General features: G+C 34.0%; 1 protein-coding gene across 2 annotated transcripts in view; it reads right to left on the minus strand.

The window, feature by feature from the left end:
• Positions 1-24,013, minus strand: part of LOC118182595 (neprilysin-2-like) — an 84,321-nt gene extending 60,308 nt beyond the window's left edge. For both annotated transcript variants that reach the window (XM_085815149.1, XM_085815150.1), the window contains exons 1-2: positions 23,714-24,013; positions 5,262-5,345 (exon numbers count right to left, since the gene is read on the minus strand). In XM_085815149.1, the coding sequence (XP_085671275.1) occupies positions 5,262-5,345; positions 23,714-23,780 (151 nt within the window). In that variant the 5' untranslated portion in view covers positions 23,781-24,013. The remainder of the gene's footprint in view (positions 1-5,261; positions 5,346-23,713) is intronic.
• Positions 24,014-27,136: the final 3,123 nt, after the last annotated feature.

Here is a 27,136-nt window from a genome sequence, read left to right on the forward strand (position 1 = left end):
AAGTGACATCTATTTCAAGTGATTTTGTAAACACAATTAAGTGTTTTTCAAAGTGTTTGTTGTTTTTTAGAGTGGAGAAGTGGTATTTAAATTACATGTTTTTCAAAATGAATTTTTACATTCAATTTTTCAAAGCGAATTTTGATTTTTTTTTTTTGGATATTGTATTAATTCTGTTATACAAGATTACATTTATTAATACTAGTGAGGAATAACCTTCTTTTGACTCCAATTTAAGTTCAACTTTATATCCATTTAAGTCTATATTAATTCAATCCTGCAGCTATAGCGCAGGACGGGTACAAAAATTTACTTTTAATTTTTAGCCTCTTATGTTTCTTTATGTATTTATATATGTAAATGTATTTATGTATATAAATACATATTAATATATATATATATATAATTAAAAGCATAAACATCTTAACCGGAAAATAAGAACAACATAAGTCACTTTTAATGCCAAAAATTTACATTTTATCAAAATATAAGAATAAAAGTGTGGGTGTTTATACACACACGGTACGCACACAAATATAGAGAGAGAAGTAAGGAATTTAGAACCTAATTTACAAAGCCATGAAAGAAATGAAATTAAAAACCAGTAAAATCCCCGAATTTCCCAATAAAAATATAAGCAACTTCAACTAATTATTTTGAAACCATAATAATTATTGAATTTTATTTATTGTGAAATTTTGGGATTTTACTGATTTCGAATTTCATTTCTTTCATGTCTTTATGAATTATGTTCCAAATTTCTTACCATTTTGTCTGTAATTAGTTAATTTTTCAGCAGCATATTGCGCGAAAATAATATTGGGTTATTCTGATTCTAAAAAATTTTGTGATACTGTGTTATATTATATATATATCTTCAAAGAACTGATTAAGAAGAAGGTAAGAATTATGTGCCAAAAAGGGCTTAAATCTTGCGCCCTTTTTGGCACATAATTCTTACCTTCTAGGTATTATCTAGAAATATAGATTTATTAATAAGAAAAATAAATTAATTTCTGGTCTTTTGTAATCTATATTATTTGTAGATTTGAAATCTAATACAATTTTATGTAGTCTTTTTCATATTTTTAGCTTATTAAATTACTTCTAATTATAATCTTTTGCCACTTTTATTTTGCATTTACCATGTTTTTGCTGCTTTTGGTTGTGTAATTCATAACTTTTACAATTGATGAAGCGGTTATATCGGGGGAATGTCCCCCTTTTATGCAAGAATGTTCCCTTCTGATATTTTGTAGCATCATATTTCAGCTTTTCTATGGATCTGATTGGTTATGTGCATAACTAATAGTTAATTTTCTTAACTTTATTATTACTTTTTATTATTTTTAGCTTGTTTTATAGATCTGATTGACCATGTCCTTAAGCTTTCATTTCGTTGTTTGGGTCTAATTGATCAAATGCTCAATTACTGATTTCTTTAATAACGTTTTAATTCATTTTGACTTAAGTTTCTTACAAATGGAGGGAACGAAATATAATCGCTTAAATCAATTATTGTTATTTGAACGAAAACAGCTTTATTCCCCTTAATGTTAATCAGATTCCGTTCAATGATAAAAACTTAATTTTATCGCTTTATACAGTTTAATTTAATTTTTACATTTTGACATATTCCTTTATTAGTGAATTTGGCAAATATAAAAAAATGTAATTTGCTAACATTTAAGATTACAGTTTTTTCTCCTTTCTTGGGGAGAATTTTCTATTTTTCTTCTTAATGCATATATATATATATATCGCTCTTACCCGACTTGGTCAGCTCTATGTTTTTATTCTTATATGTTGGTAAATTGTGCATTTTTTTCTTTAACAGTGATTGAATTACGTTCCGGTTATTTTTTTTTCTTTAGTTAATCTGCATGACAAAGTTATAGAATTATCAAAAATTTAAAACTTTAAGTGGCGTTAGACCTAACGAGGCCACCATTTGTTTACATTTGAAACTCTTAATAGAATAGCTAATTACGTTATATGGTTCACAAAATTCAGCGTCTTTTTACCCAATGGGCCCAAAAGTTAACTTTCAATTTTGTGCACCAAAAATTTTGTCTCTCTCTCTCTTGGCCGATTGCTTGTTTTTGAATTCAAACTCTAATTTTAATTTCAAAATTTTTTAACTTATTTAGTGCTTTAAGATTTCTCTATTTATAAAATTTTAATGAAGATGTTTTGATCTTTTAGGTATTTTTACCTTGCCACGAAGTGAGAACGGAATTGATTGAGAAATATATCTCGAATGAAATTTGAGAAAATAAGTTTAAATGAAGTGCAGCAAAAAAAGTGTATACTTTAATAGGCTGTACAAGGTAGTCATGTGGTGTCCACATCATATTTTTTCTATATGGGATAAAGAAAAATTTAGTAAAGAAAGAAAGAAAAAAATTTGCCATTATATTTTCTCTAGTTTTGCCCTACTTGGAAAGTTTTCGTAATTTCTTTAGTTTAGGTTAGATTTAGTTATTAAGTGGTTAATTCAATATATCAGAATTATTTGAAATAAATATTATAGGGTTTAAATGCTATAAATTAAAATAACTATTAGTAAAAATGTGTGAAACATTCTTACTATTAGTAAAACTAATGTTTAATTTTTTTTTTTTTTTTGTAATAGTTATTTTAATTTAATAACCCTTTCCGTCTTCTTTTTTTCCCCTCGCGTTTCCTAGCCAGTATGTAAATTAGTTAAGATGAACGAGTGCATTTAATTTGACGTAGCGAAAAGTTTATTCAGAGTGTGGTTTCGTTATTCTGATTGCACGTTGTTATTTTCTACCAGTTTGAACATCGGCTTCGTATTCTGGTCGTCGAATTATTATCCTGACAGTGTAGGTTCTGAGTCATCCTGTTAGATTAAACGTAACTGTATAGTCTTCCACTTCTTGTTACTTTAGATTTAGGGTTATGTTATCTTTAAGTTTCTTCCCACGAGTGGTTGGTGAGTGTAACTCCGTGCCGTCTGTAAAATATTGTGTTCAACAAAAGCACCCTTTCCTTGTTATGTTTATCTTCCAGGCTTTGCGCGAAATCGCAAAGATTAACTTAAGTAGATCTGGTTACATTTCATGATAGCGAAAAAGACTAGATCCAACAGTGTCAAATTTAATATTTAATTATCAATACATTTGAGTTACAAAAGTATAACAGCCAAAAATTTCTTGTACATAGCAGGCCTTTGATCTCCGACAAAAAAAATAAATGCAAATTGGAACTTTTTCCTACGAGTCATTATTATTACTTTTTATGTGTTTTTTGACAAATATTCGGTAAACACTTTTTGGGGATTAAAAGAGGGAAAATCGTTTTTTATTTTGGTTAAAAATTAAATTTTAAAAAAATAAAAATTCGACCTGTTATGTACTTTCAGGTGGCACTTAGTGGTGGCATGCAACTGGAGTTTGAGACAACTGCAATAGAGATATTTGTGATACATTGTAATGTCTCCTAAGCATATTAAAGCACGTACCCAGGAAAATTTGACAAATTCACGGATAAACTTCAGAAAAAAAAATTAAGAGCTATTTTTATTGGCATGTTTCATAATAACCAGATATATTTTCTCATTTGCTCTACGATGCAGTTATACACTGACTACCAATATGTATTTGGACACCTATCCAAATGACGATATGTGCGGTCCTAAGGTACATCACGGACTCCGCCGGTATATATCGTGTAGAAAACAGCATCGGCTTTAGTCGCATGCAAGATGCCTCGCAGTTCGGAGCTCTCTGATTTCGAGAAAGGTATAATTATCGGGTATCACAAATGTGGCCCATCCTTAAGGGACATATCTAGCGATCTGAAGTACCCAAAATCGACAGTGGCTTATGTGATTAAGAAGTGGAAGAGGAGCGGTGATTGTCGGAATGTGCCCCGAGTCGGCAGACCAACGAAACTGGGAGATAGAGACCAACGAGTGCTGTCCAGAGAAAGTCGGAAAAACCGCACCCAACCGATGGCCCTCATCCACGAGGAGTATCAACAGGCATCCGGGAGTATTGTTTCAATGAATACCATCCGTAAGGAAGCACATCTGCTTGGTTTTAATGGTCGTGCTGCTGCCCATAAGCCTTTGATCACAAAGTCCAACCGCGTTGCTCGGTTAATGGGGTGCAAAGCACATCGAAATTGCACCGTAGATCAGTGGAAACGGGTTCTTTGGAGTGACGAATCAAGGTTCACCCTTTACCGTTCGGATTGCAGGGTCTGGGTCTGACGTCTACCTGGAGAACGTCTCCTGCCGGAATGCATTTTGCCAACAGTCAAGTTCGGCGGAGGTGAAAGTATGGTCTGGGGGTGTTTTTCCTGGTATGGGCTGGGATCCTTGGTCCGCATTCATGGTAAGCTCAACTCCGATGCCTACTGCACTATTTTGGATGACAATGTGCTTCCTACGTTGTGGCAGTTTTACGGGTTGGACCCCTGTTACTTTCAGGACGACAATGCCAGTTGTCATGTTTCGACGTTAACCAAGGCTTGGTATGGTGCCAATGGAGTTCATCGAATGGACTGGCCTGCTCAGAGTCCAGACCTAAACCCTATCGAGAACCTCTGGGACGAGTTGCATCGCCGAATTCAGGGGTGCACTATCTGTGCAAAATCGGTGAAGGAACTTCTATGTCTTCTCCAAGCCGAGTGGAAGAAAATACCACTAGCTGTCATACAAAGACTTGTGGAAAGTATGCCCGGAGGGTCCACGCTGTAATTACCTCTCGTGGAGGCTCTACCAACTATTGGTTTTGAATATAGTTTTTCTTTTCTATCCCAGGGGTCCAAATACTTATTGGTAGTCAGTGTATAATACTTGTTTGTTTTCTATCTGTTTAAGCTGTCACTTTTATTATTAGCTTCAAAACGTAATTTAAGAATTTAAGGCTTCCTCACAAATTTCCTCAGAAAATATATTAATCATAAAGTGATATGAATAATTAACGAGTGCAATGTAACTGCAAATATATTTTACGTATGTTGTCATGATGCTTTTGTTTTAAGTTCTAAATAATTTTCTCAGGTTGTCTGCTACAAAACGTATACTTAACTATCATAAAATAACCAAGCACAAAATTTCGTTAAAAATGGTAGATAACAATAAATAAAAAAAAAGTGTAATTTAAATGTAAATTTGGAAAACATTCGTTTTTTTTACACCACTCCATGTAAATTATTTTATTTTACTGCCGAAAATTAAAACGTTTATGTCTTTTAAAAAAGGAATGATGAATAAATCTGAATTTTACCTGCTTCAAGGCACTCAGGTGTAGAGCATTGATCATTTCCTGAACAGCCTATGGTTTCTAGTTGGTTAATAGCTGCAATGGAATCTGCAAGAGAATATTCACCGAAGTCCAATTACGTGATAAAGCATATATATGTAGATAATATTAGCAATAAAACAGCTTAGATGCGTGATATAACTGCAATTTCTCTGTATTAAGCAATGAAGGAAAATTTTAATTCAGCAGGGTCCTGCAAGCTTACCTTATTTTTGCTTTGAGGAGCATAACAATTTGCACTTGAGAAGCATAACTCGATCCACAATAAATTTGCAGTGTTAGTGGTTATTATTTACAGTAGACGCTGCTTAATGTGACTTCAGTAAATGTTATTATTTGTATATTCTAATCGAATTGCCGAAGTCCCACCCGTTTGCATACGAAAACATGGAAAATGCATCAATTGTTAAATATTATAGAATAATTTTTTTAAATGAAATAAAGTGGCCAAATATGGTCAAAATAGATTAGAAAAGGGTTTATTGACAGAGAAATATCGCCAATTAAAGGATTAAGTCACCAAACAGCTTGCTAAAAATTTATAGATGAAGCTTAAAAAGTATTTCTGTAAAATAATTATCGAAATATCCACATTAACTAGAATCACAGCTCACGTTGTTATAGGTCCGTATAAGTGAATCTATGTTTTCTCATTGGATAAATGCCTAAATAATATAACGTAAGTACACGGAAATGTCACTTTAAAGGAAAAAAAGTGACATTTTATTCTAGCAAAGCTTCATGCGTTTAGAAGAATTTTTTTCTTAAAGTAGCACATGAAACATTACGAAATTAATAATTATACACACACATTAAATAATTTCTCATAATTAATTATACTTTCATCTGAAATCCGATAACGAAATCAATTTTCGTTTACGCAAACCCCAGTAATAAACACAATTTTTATTTATATTGATTTCGAAATTTAAGGACATTCCTTTATTTATTTTTACAGTAGAAAAAGACTGCACTTACAAGAGCCTATTTTCGTGGAAAAAGTACCTTTAATCGTAAGAGATATGTTAGTAATGTCTACCCTTTCACATAAGCATGAAAATCACAGTTTTTATTTACTTCCATGTTATAAACGGAATATTATTCTTTTCGTTTATTACGTTAATCAATCATTTACGTAGTAAACGGAAAAAATTGGTCTACTGATATTGTTTTTTCATGAATGTTCATATTCATCATATTTGTCAATTATTGTTCAAATAACTCAGGTTTTACACATTTATCTAAATTATAGTAATTTGTGCTTACGTATTATCCAAACCACCTTAGAAGTCACCTCAGAAGTCACCAAATTAGCATAGCATGCCAACTTCTTACCACCATTTTGCGCATAAACACATTTCAGGCAACCGTACTGATAACAAACCTTTCGGTTCGCGTTGTTTTATACTCCAAGTTCCAACAGTTTTATAAACAAATGGTGACATTTTTCCCCTTAAACTGACTATTAAATGTTTGTTTGTGGAACTTGGTAGCAATGGAAGGAAACTAGGCTAAAATTTCTATAGAAATACTGTATTTTGCTTCAAAATCGCTAAAAGGAACAAAGATAAGATGCGTAGGACAGATAGCGTGTTAGTAATGGAGAAGTTGTGAGCGATGCTGGATTTGAGTAAGTGTCTGTTTTTTTCAAGAGTTAGAAAAACGGAGAAAAAAATTTACAGAACTATTTCACGGAAAATGTGTTTTATTTATTTATTTACTTTTGTGTCGTATAATTCGTATTTAATAACTAAAATCTGTGTGTTTTCGTTTGCTGTGTTTATAGTATTTGCCAACTTACGATAAATATAGATAATTTGGAAATTTTCTTTATAAAGTCGCAAAAAATCACCAACTTGCAATCAATAAGTAATTTTTATCATTTCTTTTGTAACGAATTGGAGGAAATGCGTTTTTTCGATATCCGCTGTTGTCGAAAATTGCACAAAGCCTCGCAATTCTCTGATTTTTTTTTTTTTTTTTTTTTTTTTTTTTTTTTGATTTTTTTTAAGAGGAAACAGATTACTGTGTACTTCGGAGAAGAACAGAACAAAAAAATTACAGAAAGAGTCGAAGGAGAATGTGTTTCTTTTTTTAATGTGTCACGTAATCTTATTTAATAATTAAAATTTTTATTTTAAATTGCTAAAGCAGGTTTTCTTTTCATATGTTGATCATGTTTACCGACTTGCGATAAATATCTATAGAATTGGAAACTTGCACCCAATAAGTAACAATGAGCAACTTTTGCCTTTTCATTTTTAAAAAATTGCCGAACTGCGCCAAAATGGTTGCGTTAATACGCAAATGCCTATATATGTTATCTATGTTCAGTTTATACAATTTTCCAAAATAATGCATTGATATGTCCTACAAATGCTTTTTAAATACTTTTGGTGAATAAATTGCGTCTTTCTTTCTATTTTACTATCATACAATGCAGTTCATTTATGAATTTCTTTACCTATTATACTAAACCGTTAATTGATATTTTTGCATTTGAAAACATACAGACTCCGCAGATGTACAACATGAAGCTTGTAGAAGTAAGTTAACTAAAACATTAAAAGCTGCATGCATAAATAAAACGAAATAAAGCAGAGAACAGCGGTCTGGACTTCACGAAAACAGATAATTTCACTGGTTACGTCACTCTGAACATTTTCAAATCGTTGTGCAAGCATAATCTAGGACCATCAAATATTCCACATCCTGAGATACCTTTTTTAAAATTCACATAAATTGTTGGATCTTAGATTAAAACGAAACAGGTAACTTGCAAATTTACCGTGACCAGATAAAAACTGAGTAGCTTTAAAATTAATAGAGAGGAAAGATTCGGAATGCAGTCTATGGTAAATAAAAGGAAAGGACTTTTTGGAAACCTGAGCATTACAAAATGAAATATGTTCCTCATTCCACTCAGCTAAAACCTTCTTGTAATGAAAGGACTTCCAATAGCTCTTTGGAATGTTAATGTTGATATCAATGGGTAAATTTAAGGCATCTTCAGCTAAGAAATCAGCTCTTTCATTTCCATAGAAAATGTGATGAGCACTCACATAAGCAAAGCGGATATTAGTTCCTCTATTTCTAGACTAACTGATAGTTAATAAGGTTTCTATAACTAATTTGTCACAGCTGGTAATACTGTTCGAAAGGTGAAGAGAAGATAGAAAATCAGAACAAATAAGGTACCTTGAGGATGCTGTCCCATTATCCTTGATCCATTTGACGGCAAGATAAGTACACTGAAGTTATGCTTGAAACACCGTGCATTCATTCCGCATACGGTGTCTAAAATAACAAACCTTGGAATGGCCTTCAAAAAGAGAAAATGCAAGGCCAACATTGTTGTTCATCTTTCTGCCATCTGTAAAGAAAACCATATGAAAACTCATTTCAGTAGTTTCTTTATAATCGGTCCCGGTCAGTAGTCATCCTTAGCAGTGTAAAAGTTAAAAAAAAAGTCTTTTTTAATCGCAGAAATATATGGGCTCTAAAGTAGCTGGATGAGGAAGATCAAGGAAGGGGACAATTTCATTTATGCAGTCCTCCAAAGTATCAGTTGCCAGTGCCAATACTATTCTTATATTCAATTTCAAAATCAAGAGACGGAACTCCTGCAAGAGCAAAAGTAACTTCATAGCTTAAGGTTCTATAACCACTAATAATATAAAAAATAATTCTCCGTTGAATCTTTCTCAAATTTCTTTTGTTAATCTTCTTTGCAAGAACATGTCCCCAAGCACGACAGCCGTACGAAATGAAAGGTACAATACACTGCTTATACATCAGTTTCTTAACATCGTAGCTAACTCCAAAAGCATTGTAGGAGATTCGGCGAAAGCCATTAATAATTTTTTTACATTTAGCAGAAAGGAATTAGTGTACTTTTTCCATGTTAAGGTCAAGAATGACACTAAGATACTTAACATTTTCTACAAATTCCAATGGAGAATCTTCGAGTATCAAAGGAGCAATATTTCGTTCATCAAACTTTCTGGGAACAATCTTAGCTTTACTTTTTGAGGGACTGAAAATGAGTTTATGAGAAATCGCTCAGTTGGTGACAAAATCTAGCACTTCTTGTACTCTTAAAAGACTGTTATTTAAAGTCTTTCCTCGGAAAATTAAAAGTAAGTCGTCTGCAAACGCAATTTTTAAACAACCGTCGAGATGACTTAAAAGATCTTTTATTATTAGTTCCAAAGAGTAGGTCGGAACACAGGGCCCTGAGCACAGCCTTTTTCTAGATAATAAACCTTAGTTTCGGTGCTAAGCTGAAGCTCAGCGGTCCTTCGGTTCAAGAAGCTTAAGCAGGTTAGAGATATTATGTGGTATACCAGCATCTTTTAGAATTTTTAAGATAAATGATCACAAAGCATTATTAAAAGCCCCTTTGAAATTCAAGAAAGTAAGAGCTGTTGTAAACTTCATTTTCTTTCCATACTGCAAGATATTACAAAGACGAATAATGGCATCATCATCAGACTTCCGAGGAGTAAATCCGAACTGAGGATCATTACAAACACATTTCTGTCTCAAATACCAATTTATTTTGTTAATGAAGAGAGTTTCAAGACATTTTCCCAAAGTAGGCAAAAGACTAATGCATCTAATATTATCAAGATAAGGGGTTCTTGTATCTAAAGTTTTAGGAATCAAAACAACCCGAGCGCTCTTCCATTGTGCTGGAAAAATTCCTAATTGTAAACAAAGGTTGAAACGTATGTGCAAAAAAGTGCTATCCACCGCATGAAAGTGCTATACAATTTCATTGGAAAGAGAGACAACAATCGTATCACTCAAACTCGAAGTAACACTGCCATCCAGGAGTTTAATTCCCGAAATCTCAATCCTTTTCGCAAAATTTGTCTTGACCCCATACTTATATATATATATTTCCAGACATTGTGAACATTAACAGTTGAGAGAAATTTTCTCCACGAATCAGGCTTGGCATTAGCTAATTTAGCCTTCCAATTATCTCGGAAGTCAAATTATTTAATTTTATATATATCTTTAAGAACACTGTTTCTCTCTGGAATCAGCATTCTAGCAGCATTTACATGCTTTCTATAACAATCAATTTCCTTAGACCACCAAGGGACACCATTATTCTTCATCAGAATTGAAAATGAAGCACAATAAAAATAACGGTAGAACGTCTATTTACAACACTTTATAATGCAATACAATCAGAGCAACTGTTAAGAAGTTTATTCAAGTTACATAGTTCTCTCTTACAAAGTTCAGTAAATAAATACAGTTTGCTCTTTTTAAATTAAAAGTGTACAAAATAGAATATATAATCGGATGACCTAAAAAAAGTTCAAAGATAATCATTTTATGGTCAGAAAGAGAATCTTCCTCAGAGATATCTCAACCTTGAACTTTTGGCAGCAGTCCCAAGCTACAAAGCGTAAGGTTAATATAACTAGAGCCGTGGGTGGAACAGAAAGTGGGTCCGCGATTTTCATTAATTAGGAACAAATCATTATCTTAGCACTAATAATAGGGGGACCGGAAAGTAATGTCGCTTCTGCGTATATCAACAACAACATGCTAAGGGCAGAAGTGGAAGCAAATTCATGTCAAACAACTTTGGTCGACCATCCTTGAACACCAACCTTGGTCGACCATCCAAGAACATTTAAAGCAGAATGGAAAAATAAGCAAAGCAGGTGTTTGAGTCCCCCATAATCTGTCCGAAGAGAGCAAAGCCAACCTATCCATCACATGCAACGTATTGCTTCAACGGCACCAAACAGAACCGTTTTTTGATCATTTGATTACTGGAGACGAAAAATGGGTCCTATATGATAATCCAAAACGCAAAAGGCGGTTTTAATAGGAGTTGCAAAGGGTTTATATCCCAGAAAGGAGCTTCTGTGTGTTTGGTGGAGTATTCGCGGAATTGTTCATTTTGAATTGCTGAAACCTGGACAAACTGTTAATGCAGATCTTTATTGTGAACAATTGGATCGAGTGAACCAATCTTTAATCTAAAAATATCCGGTGATTGTCAATAGAAAAGGCATCATTCTGCAATACGACAATGCAAGATCGCACTGTGTAAGACGGACACTGGAAAAATGAATGAATTGGGATGGGAGGGTGCTGCATCAACCACCATACTCGCCCAATATCGTACATTCGGATTCCCATTCATGCCGATCTCTACAAAAATTTCTTAGTGCTAAAAAATTTGAAAATTTGAATGATGTCCAAAATGCCATCTTGAGATATTTTACTCAAAAACCAATTGATTTATATCGGTCCGGGGAATGAAAATCTGCACACTAAATGGCAAAAGGTTGTTCATAACGAGGGTGATTACATTATTGATTTAAAATTAAAACGTGTTAAAAATTTATTCGTGTGAATTTAATGTAAGAAAGCGACATTACTTTCCGGTCCCCCTATCAGTATTAGTTTGGGGCTCAAAATAAGCAGAACAAATAGTCAGGTAAGATGCGTAAATTTTTATATTTAAAACAATAATATTATAAACTGTATGATTTAAGCCCAAAAAAGGAGAAAGATTCTGGTTACGAACAACAGATGCAGACTTGACAACTTCTGCTTCAGAATCATAGTAAACTTTATATTTTATTGGAAAGCCAGGAAAAACACATTTATAAAAGTGCGACTCCTGAATCAGTGTCATTTTCCATAAAAATTATTAACTGTAAAAACTTTATGAATTATATTCTAATTCATATAGACTTCGCCATCGCTCGAAACAGTTCCTATAAAGATTCTGTAACCTTTGCATATCATCATCACAGCAAAGACAACTCACCAACGAATCGTCAAATAACAAGAAAATACGCAAGGTTATGACATACAAATATGCAAGGTTATGACATATTCCAGCGAACTATTTCCAAGAAAACTGTTTTTAAAACAGTCAACTTTTTTTCCTGTTTTAAAAACTGTGACTTTCATTTCAACTACTAGAAATTTTAGCCAGGTACGAGACAAAAGAGTTTGCCGTAAACAGCGAAAGCAAACAGTTTGGGTATCTATGTCCAATGCAAATGCTTGCGGGGTAATAATGGCATTGATAATTTCTCACTACTGATTTCGTTACGGAATTTAAAAAAAAAGAATACATCTTCAGATATACGAGTTTTATCTATCAGGTTCAGTGTTCCTCCTTACTTGCTTTGGGAATATTAAATGACCTGACTCGGAACAGGGAGCTTACTAAAGCTATGTTCAATAAATGTGGGAAGTAGACAATACCACACAAGAAGGGTATACGAAACCCTTTATTTTTCTCTCTTTACAATTATTTCCGGACTTCGGAATACAGAGACCAACCACTTGTGGTCTGAACGTAAGAATATAAAAATATTAACTAAACTCTAACTAAACTAACTTTGGATTAATAAACAAGTGCCTACTTGAAGATTGGCCGCATATTAACTGAAAGCCGTATGTAGTACAGAGATCTGCTAACACTACAATACGTTTAAAATTATCAAGAGGATTAAACCTCTGGCCTTGAAGGCAACCAGCAACCGAGTAAAACTGCTATGGCAAGCGGCCTGCTCCCAATCACTCCTTCCTCTCTCTTGCTTGGCAGAAAGCCGCAACTTAAGTACTTGGCGTTCGCAAGACAAATTTGCATAAATAAGTTAAAGTTTTTAATTCTGGACGGAAGTAGAAAATAAAAAGTGATAGTAAAGATTTAAAATAAAATAAACGTTAGTAAAACTTAAGATCCTTACATACTTCCCGCCAGAGTTAATTAGTTTGAAAATGAGGTCTAAAACGACCTTGTTGAAAACTTTTAGCTCTAGAATCTAACGCGAGGCCAATCTTTTACAAACATTTCTCACTAGAAACTAGAAATTTTAAAAAAAGTCGTTTTTACATTATCAATTACATGGACAATTACTTTTCATCTGTACTGCATCTAAACAGGAGCTCTTAGTTGAAATCTGGTTCCTTCCAGAGATCTGGAAGAAAACTAGTTTAATGAAATATTACACAATTAAATGGCAAGTAACATGAATACTTATATTTCTCTTAACATTCTTATTTCATTCATGACGTTATTTAATTCTCTCCCCGTGCTCTCTGACATGTGTTGTAAAAGAAAACACCAAACACGAACGTGTTTATGTACATGTTCGTGTTTATGAACGTGTTTATGTACAAGTTATGTTCAACACTACCGCCTGCAATCAAAACACTAACGTGTTAAAATTCAACATAACAAGACCTCATAACACACCTTATATTCATCTCTAAACCCTGAGGTACTATTCTGAAAGTGGCTAACTCTGAAGTGTAGCGTCAGAGAGCCTAACTACATTCATTCAACCTTTAACACATATTTACAATAATTTGCTCTTTTTACAGTCACACGAATAAGTTAAAATTTTTGGCATTACTTTCACTTTTAACATATCACAGTATTTCTTAACACTTAAAATAACAGTTTACATTGTATATAAGAACATATTAACATGCCGTTAATTTTACGCAAATTAAAACATACATAAGTAGTACATTGTTAACTTCTATTCTTTTCCAAGCAAGTGCCAATTCTTCTACATTGAAATACTACATTTGAAAAGTCTTTCAGACTAAAACTTCTTTCTTGCCAGAATCTTTTAAATAAAATTTTATACAATAACTTTTACAATATTTAAGTATTTACACATTGCTATTATACATCAACTTTAGTTTTACGCGCGAGTAATTGAAAAACATAATACCAAAATCGGTAACAACTCATTTCTCGCCCTTTTGGCGATAAAGGTAGACCTCGCATGAGGTAAAACTTCTTGAAATCTGCCACTTGCAGTAAGAATGAAAGATTAACTTAAGTTTGCAAAGTAACATAAAATTTTACTTATCTTTGTGACATTCGGACTTTCTTTTCTGAGCCCAGTCCTGGAAAGTAGCGTAGATTCTTATTTGATTTACCCTCCTTCGTGTGCGGGCTCGCCCTTCAGTGCCTTCCTCTAGAAGCTTCTTTTTTTTCCAGTTCGGTCACCCTTGAATACCTTCTTTTTCGCCTCTGCCTGTGGTCTTGGCCGTTTGATGGAAGCTGGTCTTGGCGGAACCGGGAAACTTCTTTCGTGTTCCTGCTTGGACCTCGTTGCTGGCCGTTCAAATTTTCCTTGTAACTTTTCCTCCGCCGCTCGTGGCCCTTCCGCAGTTCGGCGACATTTGCTGCGGAGAGTCCTGTCGGATGAGTAGATCTTCCGTTTTAGAGCCGGGTTATAGTTGCCGTCATTTCTCCTGGCTCTCTTAGCATACGTCGACCTTCTCCCTTCTTCATTCTGGGGGTGTTCGTGAGCTCTCTTTTCTGGACGGTGGAACGGCTTCTTTTTCTTGCTACCTTCAATTTTCCCGCGGGGAAACTTCAATTCTTTTCACTTGCTCCTGCCTCTTAATGGCTTGCCCTTGTACTTGTCGTTGTTCCACTTCTGGAGCTTGTGCCTGCGGTGTCTACCGTGCCGGATCCTGCAAAAGATCTTTGAAAATTTGCATTTTATTACGATCATAGTAGGGTTTGATTTGATCAATGTTTGCGGAGCAGGTTTCACCATTTCTAGCTTTTAACACTACTACAGCGTGAGTTATTTTTTCTATGACATATGGTCCTTCAAATCGTGGAAAAAATTTGGCAGTTTTATCTTCTGGTGCTGAAGAAAGTGAATGCTTAATTTTTAATACTTCATCCCCTACTTTATAAGTTACTCCCCGTCGTTTCAAGTCGTAATACAGCTTTTGTTTTCTCTGTGCTAATTCCGTATTCTTTTTTGCTTCTTTAATTAGTTTTTCTATATCACCCATTTTAAATTCTGGGGCACTTTGTTACACATAAAATAATTTATCTAACGGCGTTATAATCTTTCTGCCTAAAAATAACTCTGCAGGAGTTTTGCCCGTTGTATCATGTTTTGCGGTCCTAAGGGCGAAAGCAAATTCATTGACATAGTTATCCCAGCTTTTATGAAAATTTTTAACATAACTACGGATAATTTTCACTATATTTCTATTGACCCGTTCCGCTATATTTGATTGCGGCCGATACGGGACCATTTTTAAATGACGTATGCCCAGTTTTTGGCACATGTCTTCAAATACATTACTTACAAATTGAGGACCATTATCCGATATAACTTTTAGGGGCGCCCCGTATTTTAAAATATATTTATTTAAAATAGAATCAGTAACTAATTTCGCGGAGGCTCGTTTTAAGGGAACAATTTCGGTCCACTTACTAAAATGATCAACCATAACAAGGAGACAGCGACTTTTATTTAACTGACTTTTTGGGAAAGGGCCCAATAAATCGATGCCAATTATTTTATTTTGGAAATTCGTATTTAATGCTATTTAGAAACCCGGCAGGGCGGAAATTAATATAATTAACTGCTTGACATGTTGGGCAGGACTGGACATACGCTCTTGTTAACTTTTTCAGTTCAGGAAAATAGACTGCTTCGCGTAAGCGTTGGATAGTTTTTCGAATACCAGCATGAGAAGCTAAAGGGCAGTCGTGTAACTCCTGCAGGATATTTAATCTAAGACTAGCTGGGATAGCAGGTCGAAATTCGTTGTTGGAATTTGTAGTTTTTGTATAAAATAATAGACCATCTATTAGTTCGAAATGGGCCGCTCTATTTTTTATCGCCACAATATCTTGGTGGCTAAAATTTTCAGGATCCTTTAAATACTCATAAATGTTTCTAAATTCAGGATCCTTACCCAGTTTGGTTATTACAGTCTCTCGGGAATTTATTGTACATGCTGTGAGCATTGCCACCTTTACAGTATTACCTTCTTCATCTATTTTTATTCTGGATAGGGCATCTGCTAGGATATTTTCCTTTCCGGGGGTGTGCTTGATTACCAGATTATACTCTTGTAACTTGAGTGCCCATCGTATTAACCTTGGGGATAAGTTTTTCTCTGAGTACAATCTAGTTACCGCCGCATGATCAGAATACACTGTTATTGGCGCCCTTCCAAAATAGACTCGGAACTTTTGCACTGCTAACAGAACTGCAAGTGCCTCTCTCTCAGTCGCGGAATAATTTTTTTGTGTTTGATTTAAAGTTCGACTAAAAAATGCCACGGGCTGCTGATTTTGCGAAAGTACCGCTGCTACCGCATAATCCGAAGCATCCGCTGAAATTTCTAAATTCTCATCCTTTTCAGGAAATTTCAAAACAGGGGCTTGCGTTAATGCTTGCTTTAATTTTTCGAAAGCACTATAGGCTTCGGCCGTCCACGAGAATCTTGCCTTTTTCCTTTTTAATTTTAACAATGGTTCAGCAATAGCTGCAAAATCTTTTATAAAGGACCTATAATATGAACAAAGTCCTAGAAAAGAAGAGAGCTTCTTCGCCGTATTTGGCGGCGGATACCTTTGCACAGCGATTATTTTTGATTCGTCTGTCTCGATTCCTTTCTGAGATATTTTGTAATCTAAGTATTTTAATTCAGGGGCTGCAAATTTGCACTTTTCGATATTAACTTTTAGACCGGCCTCATTTAATAATGAAAACACCTGTCTTAAATCCTGTACATGTTGGTCCAGATTATCACTAGTAATAATGATATCGTCTAAATAGATAAATGTGGACTTTCCAAGAACAGGCCTTAGCACAATGTCCATACATCGCTGAAATGTTGGCGGTGCCCCTGAAAGGCCAAACGGCATACGCAGGAATGCATAAGTGCCAGACTTGGTTATAAAAGCAGTCTTAGGCACATCTTCCGGTCTAACCCCTATTTGAAAATAACCAGTCGTTAAGTCTAAAGTAGTCATGTATTTGGTAGAAGTTATGTTTCTTAGATCTTTCTTAAATAATAGGTAACGGATATACCGGATATTTAGTCATGGAGTTTAATTTACGATAGTCAATCGCAAAACGCCACCTTTTTGGATGTGTTACTGGATAGTCATTGTTTTTCTTACATAAAACAACCGGGCTAGCATAACTACTTGAGATGGGCGTTATGATCTTTTTACGTAACATATCTCTAATGTGCCAGTCTATAATTTTTTCTTTATTCTTATCATATCGGTATGGTTTGTGGCGAACTGGCAGTGAATCTCAGGTGTCGATACTGGGGTTAGTAACTTGAGTAAATCCGGGAATATCACTAAATAACAAAGCAAATTCACTTACCACTTGTCGAATTTTTTGTTGCTCTTCCTTAGGCAGGTGGTCAAGGTTTAACATTGGTGGTTCTGTTTTTTCTTCTCGAACTGGTTTCATCGTCAGCTTAAGGGACCCTTCGTTAAAATCCAGCGTTGCTTCTGCTTCTGAAAGAAAATCTTTCCCTAAGATGATATGTGCTTGCAAATTCTTTGCTATAAAAAAACATAATCTTTACTTGTTCGTCCTTGATACGAACGTATAGCGGTAATTTACCTATGCACTTGCATCTTTCTCCCTGCGCAGCTACCACTGTCGTATTATCCGAATTATGTATGCGGTATTTACGAAAATACTTCCTAAAAAAGTCTTCTGCCACACAGGAACACTGCGCGCCTGTATCCAGGAGTGCGGTGGCTGGGATATTATTCACCATCACTTCAATCTTTGGAAGATTCAAATTTTTCACCATCACTGTATTTAACTTGAAGAAAGAGAGGTTTTCTTGGCCTTCGGATTTCCGCACCCTCCCGTCAGCAGAAATTCGTTTTAGTTTAAATCTTCTTTTTTCCTTTCCATGCTTTCCTTCTTTTTACACTGGCCTTCAGACTTTTTTCCTGGATTACTATTGAATTGTCGACGTTCGCCGGTTGTTTTTGGATACTCGGGTTTCCTTGCCCACTGATTCGCTTTGCTTCCGTAGCCGTGTTCTTGACTTTGCTGTGGTCTTGGTGCACCAAACTGGTTTCGTTGCTCATATTGGCGTCTTCTTTCAATGTCCGCCGTTCTTCTACTTTCAAACTGGATTGCTAGCTCAAATAACTTTTCCAGTGTAGTCGGATTCCTTAATTCAATAAAGTCTTGTACTTGGCGAAGTAACCTTGGCAAAATCACTTGAATTATCTCAGGATCCGGACGGTTTCCATACAAGAGTTTGAAGACGTGAATTTTTCTTAAAATAAAGGTGGAAAGATTTTCGATTCGTTGCTGATATATGCTGAAAAGTTCCGTTTCTAATTTTGCACGATCCCTTACGACAGGGAAGGCTTTTACTAAGGCAGTCTTGAAATTTTCGTAAGTATAGGTGGGACTTCCCGCTTGACCCAAGAGGCTTCTGCCTATACATTTGAACCAATTAAGCGCTTGGCCCCTCAAAGCGCTGGTAGCTAAGGTGACTTTCTGGAACTCATGCACGGGATACAGCATGAAGTGGTCATCCAATTTTTCCAAAAAACTGGTTACCGGTGAGTTTCCATTAAATGTTGCTTCTGGTTTCATCGATGCGCGCATTGTCTGGACGATGTAACCAAATCCTTCCAGGGCGGCAGCTGGCATTTCTGGATTCTGAGCCGCTTCTGCAGGCAGCACAGGTTCTTCTTGAAACTCGGCCATGGTTATTCTTCTTCGTCGGGCGCCACTATCAGGTTCAGTGTTCCTCCTTACTTGCTTTGGGAACATTAAATGACCTGACTCGGAACAGGGAGCTTACTAAAGCTATGTTCAATAAATGTGGGAAGTAGACAATACCACACAAGAAGTGTATACGAAACCCTTTATTTTTCTCTCTTTACAATTATTTCCGGACTTCGGAATACAGAGACCAACCACTTGTGGTCTGAACGTAAGAATATAAAAATATTAACTAAACTCTAACTAAACTAACTTTGGATTAATAAACAAGTGCCTACTTGAAGATTGGCCGCATATTAACTGAAAGCCGTATGTAGTACAGAGATCTGCTAACACTACAATACGTTTAAAATTATCAAGAGGATTAAACCTCTGGCCTGGAAGGCAACCAGCAACCGAGTAAAACTGCTATGGCAAGCGGCCTGCTCCTAATCACTCCTTCCTCTCTCTTGCTTGTCAGAAAGCCGCAACTTAACTACTTGGCGTTCGCAAGACAAATTTGCATAAATAAGTTAAAGCTTTTAATTCTGGCCGGAAGTAGAAAATAAGAAGTGATAGTAAAGATTTAAAATAAAATAAACGTTAGTAAAACTTAAGATCCTTACATATCTTAAAAATATATTAACCGTCGTAGTTTTGAATGCAGAACAAAGTTATTTGTTGTTCGATTGTAATTCTTGCTAGAAAGAAATAAGCCGATTTCTTAGAATTTTTAGTTCCGTATATGAAATAAAGGAAGTATTGTAATCGGGAAAATTTCAGGCATCATATTTCAACGAAAATATAAATTTTGACCGCTCTGGAATCCATTTGAACGATAATTTTCTGTGACATCTGTACCTACGGACAGAATAAATGACTTCTTTTTCCAAAACAGATTGTAAAATGGATTTAACATGTATTCAGAAGATATTTTCTGTGACATTTCTACGTACCTACGTATGTATCTCACATAACTCAAAAACGAATATTGCAATTTTAAACGTGAGACTGTTATATCATGTAGTTGTACACCTCCCTCTTTCCTGCAATCGGCCGCGTCAAACGTATATAAATATATATATTACTTGGCTCGATTCTCTGTTACCCGTCTCGATGAGCTCAGTTTCTTTATTGCGCATTTTTTGGTTTAAAATAATCGAATTCTGTTGTTCTAGCTTCGATTAAGGTTTTAACGCCTTTAGTCATCCCGCCGGTGGTCGACGCCGGAAAATCGATGAAGCTACTGCCTAGGATCAGTACTTAGGCAGTCTCGGCCACGGTGGTATATAATCAGGCTTCAGAGGACTAGAACCTCCATTCATTCGGAGGATGGTTCAGTCTCCGTAGGGACTATATGGTACTGTCTTGTTTGTCCCTTGGCTGTGGGGTCATGGCATGGTTGATATGAGGCTTTCCTTGGGGATTTGTTTCCATTCGGTCCTCTGCTGGGGTCTGACAGAATGAACGGAACACTTTTATGTATATATACATTGCAACCGGAGTGGTGTCGGCCTGGGGGGCAAAGATGTCTGAGCGTTATTCCCCCCCCCAAGCTTTGTATAAAGTCCGGAGGGAGCCGCGAGGGCTGCGCCCGCTTGGCTGGTCTCCCGGAGATCGGGCGCTATTCCTATGTTTTAACCAGGACAGGGGATTGTCTCTGGTATTCGGCCTTTAGTTCATCTCCATGCAATAGGTGTTGAATTATCAACAATTAAAACGTTTAAGTGGTGCTAAGCCAAACGAGACTGCCATTTGTTTACATTTGAAAATCTTAGTAGAGTGTTGGATTAAGTCAATTGGTGCACAACTTCAGTGTCTTTTTGCTGAGTGGGACCAAAAGTAAACTTTCAATTTCTGCACCAAAAAAATCTGTCTTTTTGCCCGCTGGCCGAATTGCTTGTTCTCGCATAGAAACTCTAATTTCAATCGAAAAAAATTGTTTTTAACTGTCTTTAATTGTATTTTGTGTTTTAAGTTATTTTTATTTATTTATTTTATTTTTTATTTTGCAATTTTTAATGAAGATGCTGTGAGATTTTATGTATATTTGCCTTGCCGAGAAGTGAATTAATTGAATGAGAAATATATGTATCTTTAATGAAATTCAAGGAAATAAATTTAACTGAATTGCAGCAAAAATGTGTATAATTTAATAGGCCGTACAAGGAAGTCAGGTGATGTTCACCTAAGGTAGTTTAGTAAAAGTGAAACGATATTACTATAGCTCTGAAAAGAACAGAATAGTTTTCCTAATTTTGCCTCTTATAGAATGCAATAATTCCTCACTCTTAAGACAAAATAAGTCAAACATAGTAAAAAAGACTAAGTTATTAAAGTTAATGGAGTAGTTTTAATTCTATAGAAGGAAAGTATTTCTGTTTTTGTTCAGAAATGAATTGTGTCTCCAGACGTAGTCGCATGTTGCTAAAAATAAATCTGAGTGAAGAGAAAGTTAAAGTTTAAAATGAACAATGGGTTAGGTTAGGTTATTTAATTACGGCAAAGCCTCGAGGGCTATCTGCCTAAGAGGAGAGATGCCTTCGTGGAGGACTTTCTAAGGAAAACTGCCTCGTACACACGTTACACACGGGGTAAACCACGAAAACACCCACGCAGACAGCCCGTTCGCGGGATTCGAACCTCGTACCGAACTACCAGTGTTCAGTGACTTTACCGCTCCGTCGCTGGTGGTCCTGAACAATGGGTTAGAATACAAGAAATGTATTTGAAAAAATTTTGACAAATTTAAGAATCAAATATCGAATTATAAAGCTAAGAACTAATATAACTTTTTAAGGCATATATAATTTTTTTAAATAATTTTTATCATCTTATTATTTTTATTTATTTACTTGCTTTTTTTAAGTTCGTATTTTCAGTAGAAGGGAAACTGACGTACGGATTTTATATTGCACGCACACACACAAATGAAACAAAAAAAATTTAGTCTTTCAAAAATATCAAACGTGAATGTAGTATAATAAGAATAAAATATCAAGTACGACATATAAATTAAAAAACAATCAGAAAATAGGATATAAATAAAATTATAAATTAAATTTTAATGCTGCAATTTAACATAAATTCAAACTTGTGCGGTGTTAATTTTACAGAAAAAAAAAAGAAATCTATGACAGTATATGTATTCTGGTACAACATTTTTGTTCTTTTAAGAAACAAAATTATTTGAAAATGCATTTTGAGTTACTAACTCTCTATATATAACGTTTGTATTTTTTCTATAAAAGCACCGTTAACCTAAAATATAATTTTGCTCAGTTTTAAATTTCAACTTCGCGTGCTCTTAATCTCATATTAAACTTAAATAGTTTATTTTAATATCTCTTAATTTCTTGAACATCATTATCTTCATTCTTGATTGACAGCTTGAACTGAATATTCATCCTAATGCGAACAAAACCGTCAGCTGCATATTAAACATTACACAGTTCGATTCATGGCCTTATATGTAGGTCTCAACTTTTCTGCAAAATTAGTAAGCCCCTCGATTCAGTAACGAATCGAATAATGCTCTAAATTTAAATGACCAACCAACGTACCTGCATATTGTCCAATGTTCAACCCTTGTTTTTAAATCCCAATGATCTATCTCGAATAATTTTATTTATGCGCTAATATTAATACGAACTCGTCAAACGCGCGGATAGAGCTGAAATTTTTCACTGTTCAATGATCTCTCTCAGATTGTTTTTGATTACTCTCATTTTCGGAAATATTACTTGCAAACGTCTACGTTGATCAACAGTGGGTCCCCGACACATACATTTTCTCCCCTCTTCGCCTTTTTAAATCCTATTAACCAAGATGCTGATGTCACTGCTAACGCTGGAAATGTTAACTAAAGTAACAGTAAATAACAACTAGTAACTAAAATAGCCAACCAGTGCCATCAAGTTCATTCGCCTAATAATATCTTAAAATTAACGTCAAAGCAGTTCTTAGAATGACAATTATAAAATTAGACTTTAATTCTTATAATATTCTGTTAATTGTATTATAGTAAAAAAATTCTCAGTTTTAAATTTATAAAAAAAACTTAACTGTTTTCTAAAATTAAAATTTTAAAACTTAAGATTCCATTTTAAATTGCTTTATAAATCATTGTCATCTACAGCTTCAAAATAAAGAACAATTAAGCAGATATTTTCCAGTGGTTTCAAATACCAAGTTAGTATTTTTATGTGTTAACAGTTCGGATAAATAAACTTTGTAAATAAACGTGCCAAAAGAGGGAAAAAAAAGAACCAAAAATTTGGAAACATTTTACAAATCCGAACATTAACTTTTTTAACTATTGGGAAGATATCTGGAGCAAATTTGAATATACCTTCATCAATATGCATGCCAAATATAAATAGTATAGGGAATATAAAAAGTATGGCAACATTTAGCACTTTGTAAACGTAAACATGGATTAGCTGACTGCGTTCACGGCACACACATTTTTTCCTCTCGCGTTTTCTAATATAAGATAGCATCCAAACAGAATAGAGCTTATAAATTTATGATTAGCACTAATATGGATAGCCTAATGTATTATTAAATTTTATTGTACATTTATAACCAACTGGATAATTAAGTGTGTAATCGCTTTTTAAATTAATTTTATCATATTATGGCACACACATTTTTTCCTCTCGCGTTTTCTAATATAAGATAGCATCCAAACAGAATAGAGCTTATAAATTTATGATTAGCATCAATATGGATAGCCTAATGTATTATCAAATTTTATTGTACATTTATAACCAACTGGATAATTGTGTAATCGCTTTTTAAATTAATTTTATCATATTATGTAAACCATCATATCATGTAAACCAAATAGTTTCTGCACATAAAATACATAGCCTTACTTACCTGATGTGTTAATCAATAGAGACGTTGAGAAAATAAATTTCATCAGAAGTTCAATATAATTCAACATTCCTAAGTAAATGTATCGCAGATCTTCCTTTTTATTTGACTACTCAGTCGAAAAATTCTTCATTTATTGCAAGATGCAAAAATTTACAATATTGTGATCCAAAGATTTAAAACAATGGAAATCATTTGAAGCGATGTAATTTTTGCTAAGAAAACTTAAAGCAAGATTTTATAACGGATATGGCACGGTTATGTATATATATATATATGTGTGTGTTCTTTAAGTAAAGTTTAGTTTCGTCTTACATTGAGCAAATGTCACGTTCAAATTTATAAGCAAAGCAGATTTATACTTATTGTACGTCAGATCTGAAGTTGATGGAACACATATGGGAAGTGTTGAATATTGTTTAACCGAAATTTGTGTCATACCAGTTGAAATATTGACATTCAAGAAATTTTTCACCTGTGACAAATAATTTTATTAAAAGTATGCATTGTCTAAGTAGAGAAGATTGACAATAGCCATATGTTTGTGGCAGAACCAAAACAAGTGACGTAGATGGAATAACGTTTTCCTGCTTTCCACATTTATCAAACGAAGAAGTTATAGCCAAAAAAAGGCAGTTCAAAAGAGCAATTTGCAGCATTTAACATCCTTCATAGACTTCGAGACTTCGAATTTTCTGAATTGCAATAATGTTTTATCAAAAATATCCAAATCTATAAGGTAAAAAGTACTTTCTGGGGCGATCATGAATATTTTGCTGTACTTATTATTTTATACTTTAGGCTGAGATACAAATTTGTTTCACCAGAAACGTTAAGTCTTCTTTTGATTAATACGGAAATGCTGCTTGACAAAAATAGGCTAAAATCTCAAAATTTTCACATGAAAATAAAATGAGTCGTATAATTAAACAACTTGTGTAAATGGCTTTAATGATATTAACTGTTAAAAAAGAAATATAAGAAGTTAAACATATCTGAGAAAATCCTAGAAACACTTATTTTCCTAAAATTTAGAGTCATTTTTAATACAAAATATATTAACTTAATTTTGCATAAACATTCCCATTAGCAGAAACAGTTAAAAATTAACGTGTTTTTTTAACAGTTCTTCAGAAAATATGTGAATTTTCAACATGTTCTCGAGAAAAGGAGGAAGAAGATATTCATTCAAAGCTTAAAATATTACAATCTGAGTTTTGGGGTCAAGCATCCAAATAAAGAGCGTCTAGTAAAAGTTTCAAAAAATTAAAAATAGAAGCATATAAAATATTAAATATATAAATCACCTCAGAATTTAAAAAAAATTCAGTATACCTAACATCTTTATATATAATCTTTTTTAATTAAAAAAATTATAAATGTTCATATAAATTACAGTTAGATATATTTTGAATTAATTTAATGTCAGTCTACAATAATTAGATGTATAAGTAGAAATATAATAAATATTTAAATAATTATGCAGCGCTTTCGATTTGTTTTGCTGTTAGGACAAGCTAATTAAATTTTGAGATATAAGATATTATTAAAATATCTGGCAAAAGTGCAAAGGCTGATAGGGAAGATAAAAATAAGCAAATTTTGTAATGGAATTTATATGCTAAAATGACCGTGAAATTGCTGATACATAAATACAGTATTACAGAAATCTAATAAAATTTTTTTTTGCACAATAAAGTTCGAACAAAGTAATTAATCTAACACCTAACAACAAATCTAACGTCTAACAAAGTAAGAAATTTAACATCTGTTCAAGTTTATGATGGAAACCAATGTGAGCCAAATTTAAATGCATGAACAGATAATTAATTATACGGTATGATCACCATTCTAACGATTTTTGACTGAAGTGATGAAGTTAATGTTCAGATGAATTCATTATAAGGAAATTGGACAATAACAAAAGAAGGGCGGAAGAATCTCTGATTGCCATGTTATCAGAATGCTAACATTCTTAGATTTATTTAATTCTTAGTTAACCTTGTTTATCATAGGAAATTACAGGTAGAAGCTAGGTCAGCACCTTTGTAATACCATAGGTTATTGAGGTACTGCCGAACCTAGTTAACTGTTAAGCTTCCGCCCCAGTTTTGAGGAAGAACACCCTGGAAGGCGGTCTTCCACCCCTCTTTCTTTTTCGAACCATTTAAGAGGAGTTTCGGCTCACCGTGTATTTTGAGTGACTCAAAGTGACTATACGTTTATAAACATCTGCACCTTCTCCGAGAATCGAACTCGGGCATGTGGGTAAGACAGTCAGCGTAACTAACCACTGTACAATCTGGGAGGCGAAGTGCATTTAGGTGTAAAAATATTAGGTATCGCCGGGTCTTCTTAAAGTATAGAGAAATAGCTTCTCTCAGGACGCGACGAGGATGATGTCCCGGTCTGTGCATAATTCATTTTCCTGCATTCATTCTCCATCATTCTGCCATTCTGCCATCATCCAGGCCCCCAAAGAACATTCATGCTTATATGAACCGTTGCTTGTGGTGCTATGGACATATCTGAAGTTTTTGTTTTATTTAACATAATCAGTTCGGAATTTATTAATTTTTCAAGCACTTTTGAATTCATATTTTCGGGCAAAGCCAAATTCAGTCAACGCACATTTTTTGGTTAATGTAAATAATATTTCAATTAAATCTCTTAAATTCATTTATAGGTTCATCGCTTAATCTGAATTATAAGTATGGCCTTACTGTCTCTCAGAGTTGATTCATCCATTCGAACAGAAAATTTTCTTGCGTTCAACATTTCCTCAAGCTGTGTTTTAATATCCTCTATTCTTCTGCTAATAGTATTGTTACTTAGCGGCATAGCTTTAACTTTTTTTTTTCATCTTTTTCTAGAACCGTTTTAAGAAATGATGATTTCATGATTTGATTAAATTCTCGCCCATGGAATGGCTTTTCCCAGATTTAGCGATGAAATTTGATAGTAATGAAATTTGATAACTAGCCTCAATATTGCGATTAACAGTTGCATTACGAGCAGTGTATATAGACTTTACTCTTTTTTCAACATTTTTCTTAAAAGCCTGAAAATAATTCAAATCTGAATTAATATGAGGATCATGTTTCGTCTTCAGATGTGCCTCAAAACGACCTCTTTCATTAATTCATTGGTTAGGCATTGCTGGCATAAAAGTCAAAAAGATAACCGTTCATCGTGTACAGCGGGTATGAAACCAATTTTAAAGATTTCTCCAATTTTTTCTGTTTGACTTCTAAATTAATATTTATCCGAATACTGACGAATTTTTTTCTTGTTTGTATCGCTCATTTCACTAAGAGCCACCATAAATAAATATAAGAATGTATAAATATGTTTCAGCTATTTAAATATCTTTTAGAAGCATTTAAATGTCCATGTCTAGAACGATATTTCTTCATAAAATAACTT

Source organism: Stegodyphus dumicola, chromosome 4 (assembly GCF_044657685.1).
Source record: "Stegodyphus dumicola isolate Sdum_Otavi_A_Nest chromosome 4, ASM4465768v1".
Classification (NCBI taxonomy): domain Eukaryota; kingdom Metazoa; phylum Arthropoda; class Arachnida; order Araneae; family Eresidae; genus Stegodyphus; species Stegodyphus dumicola.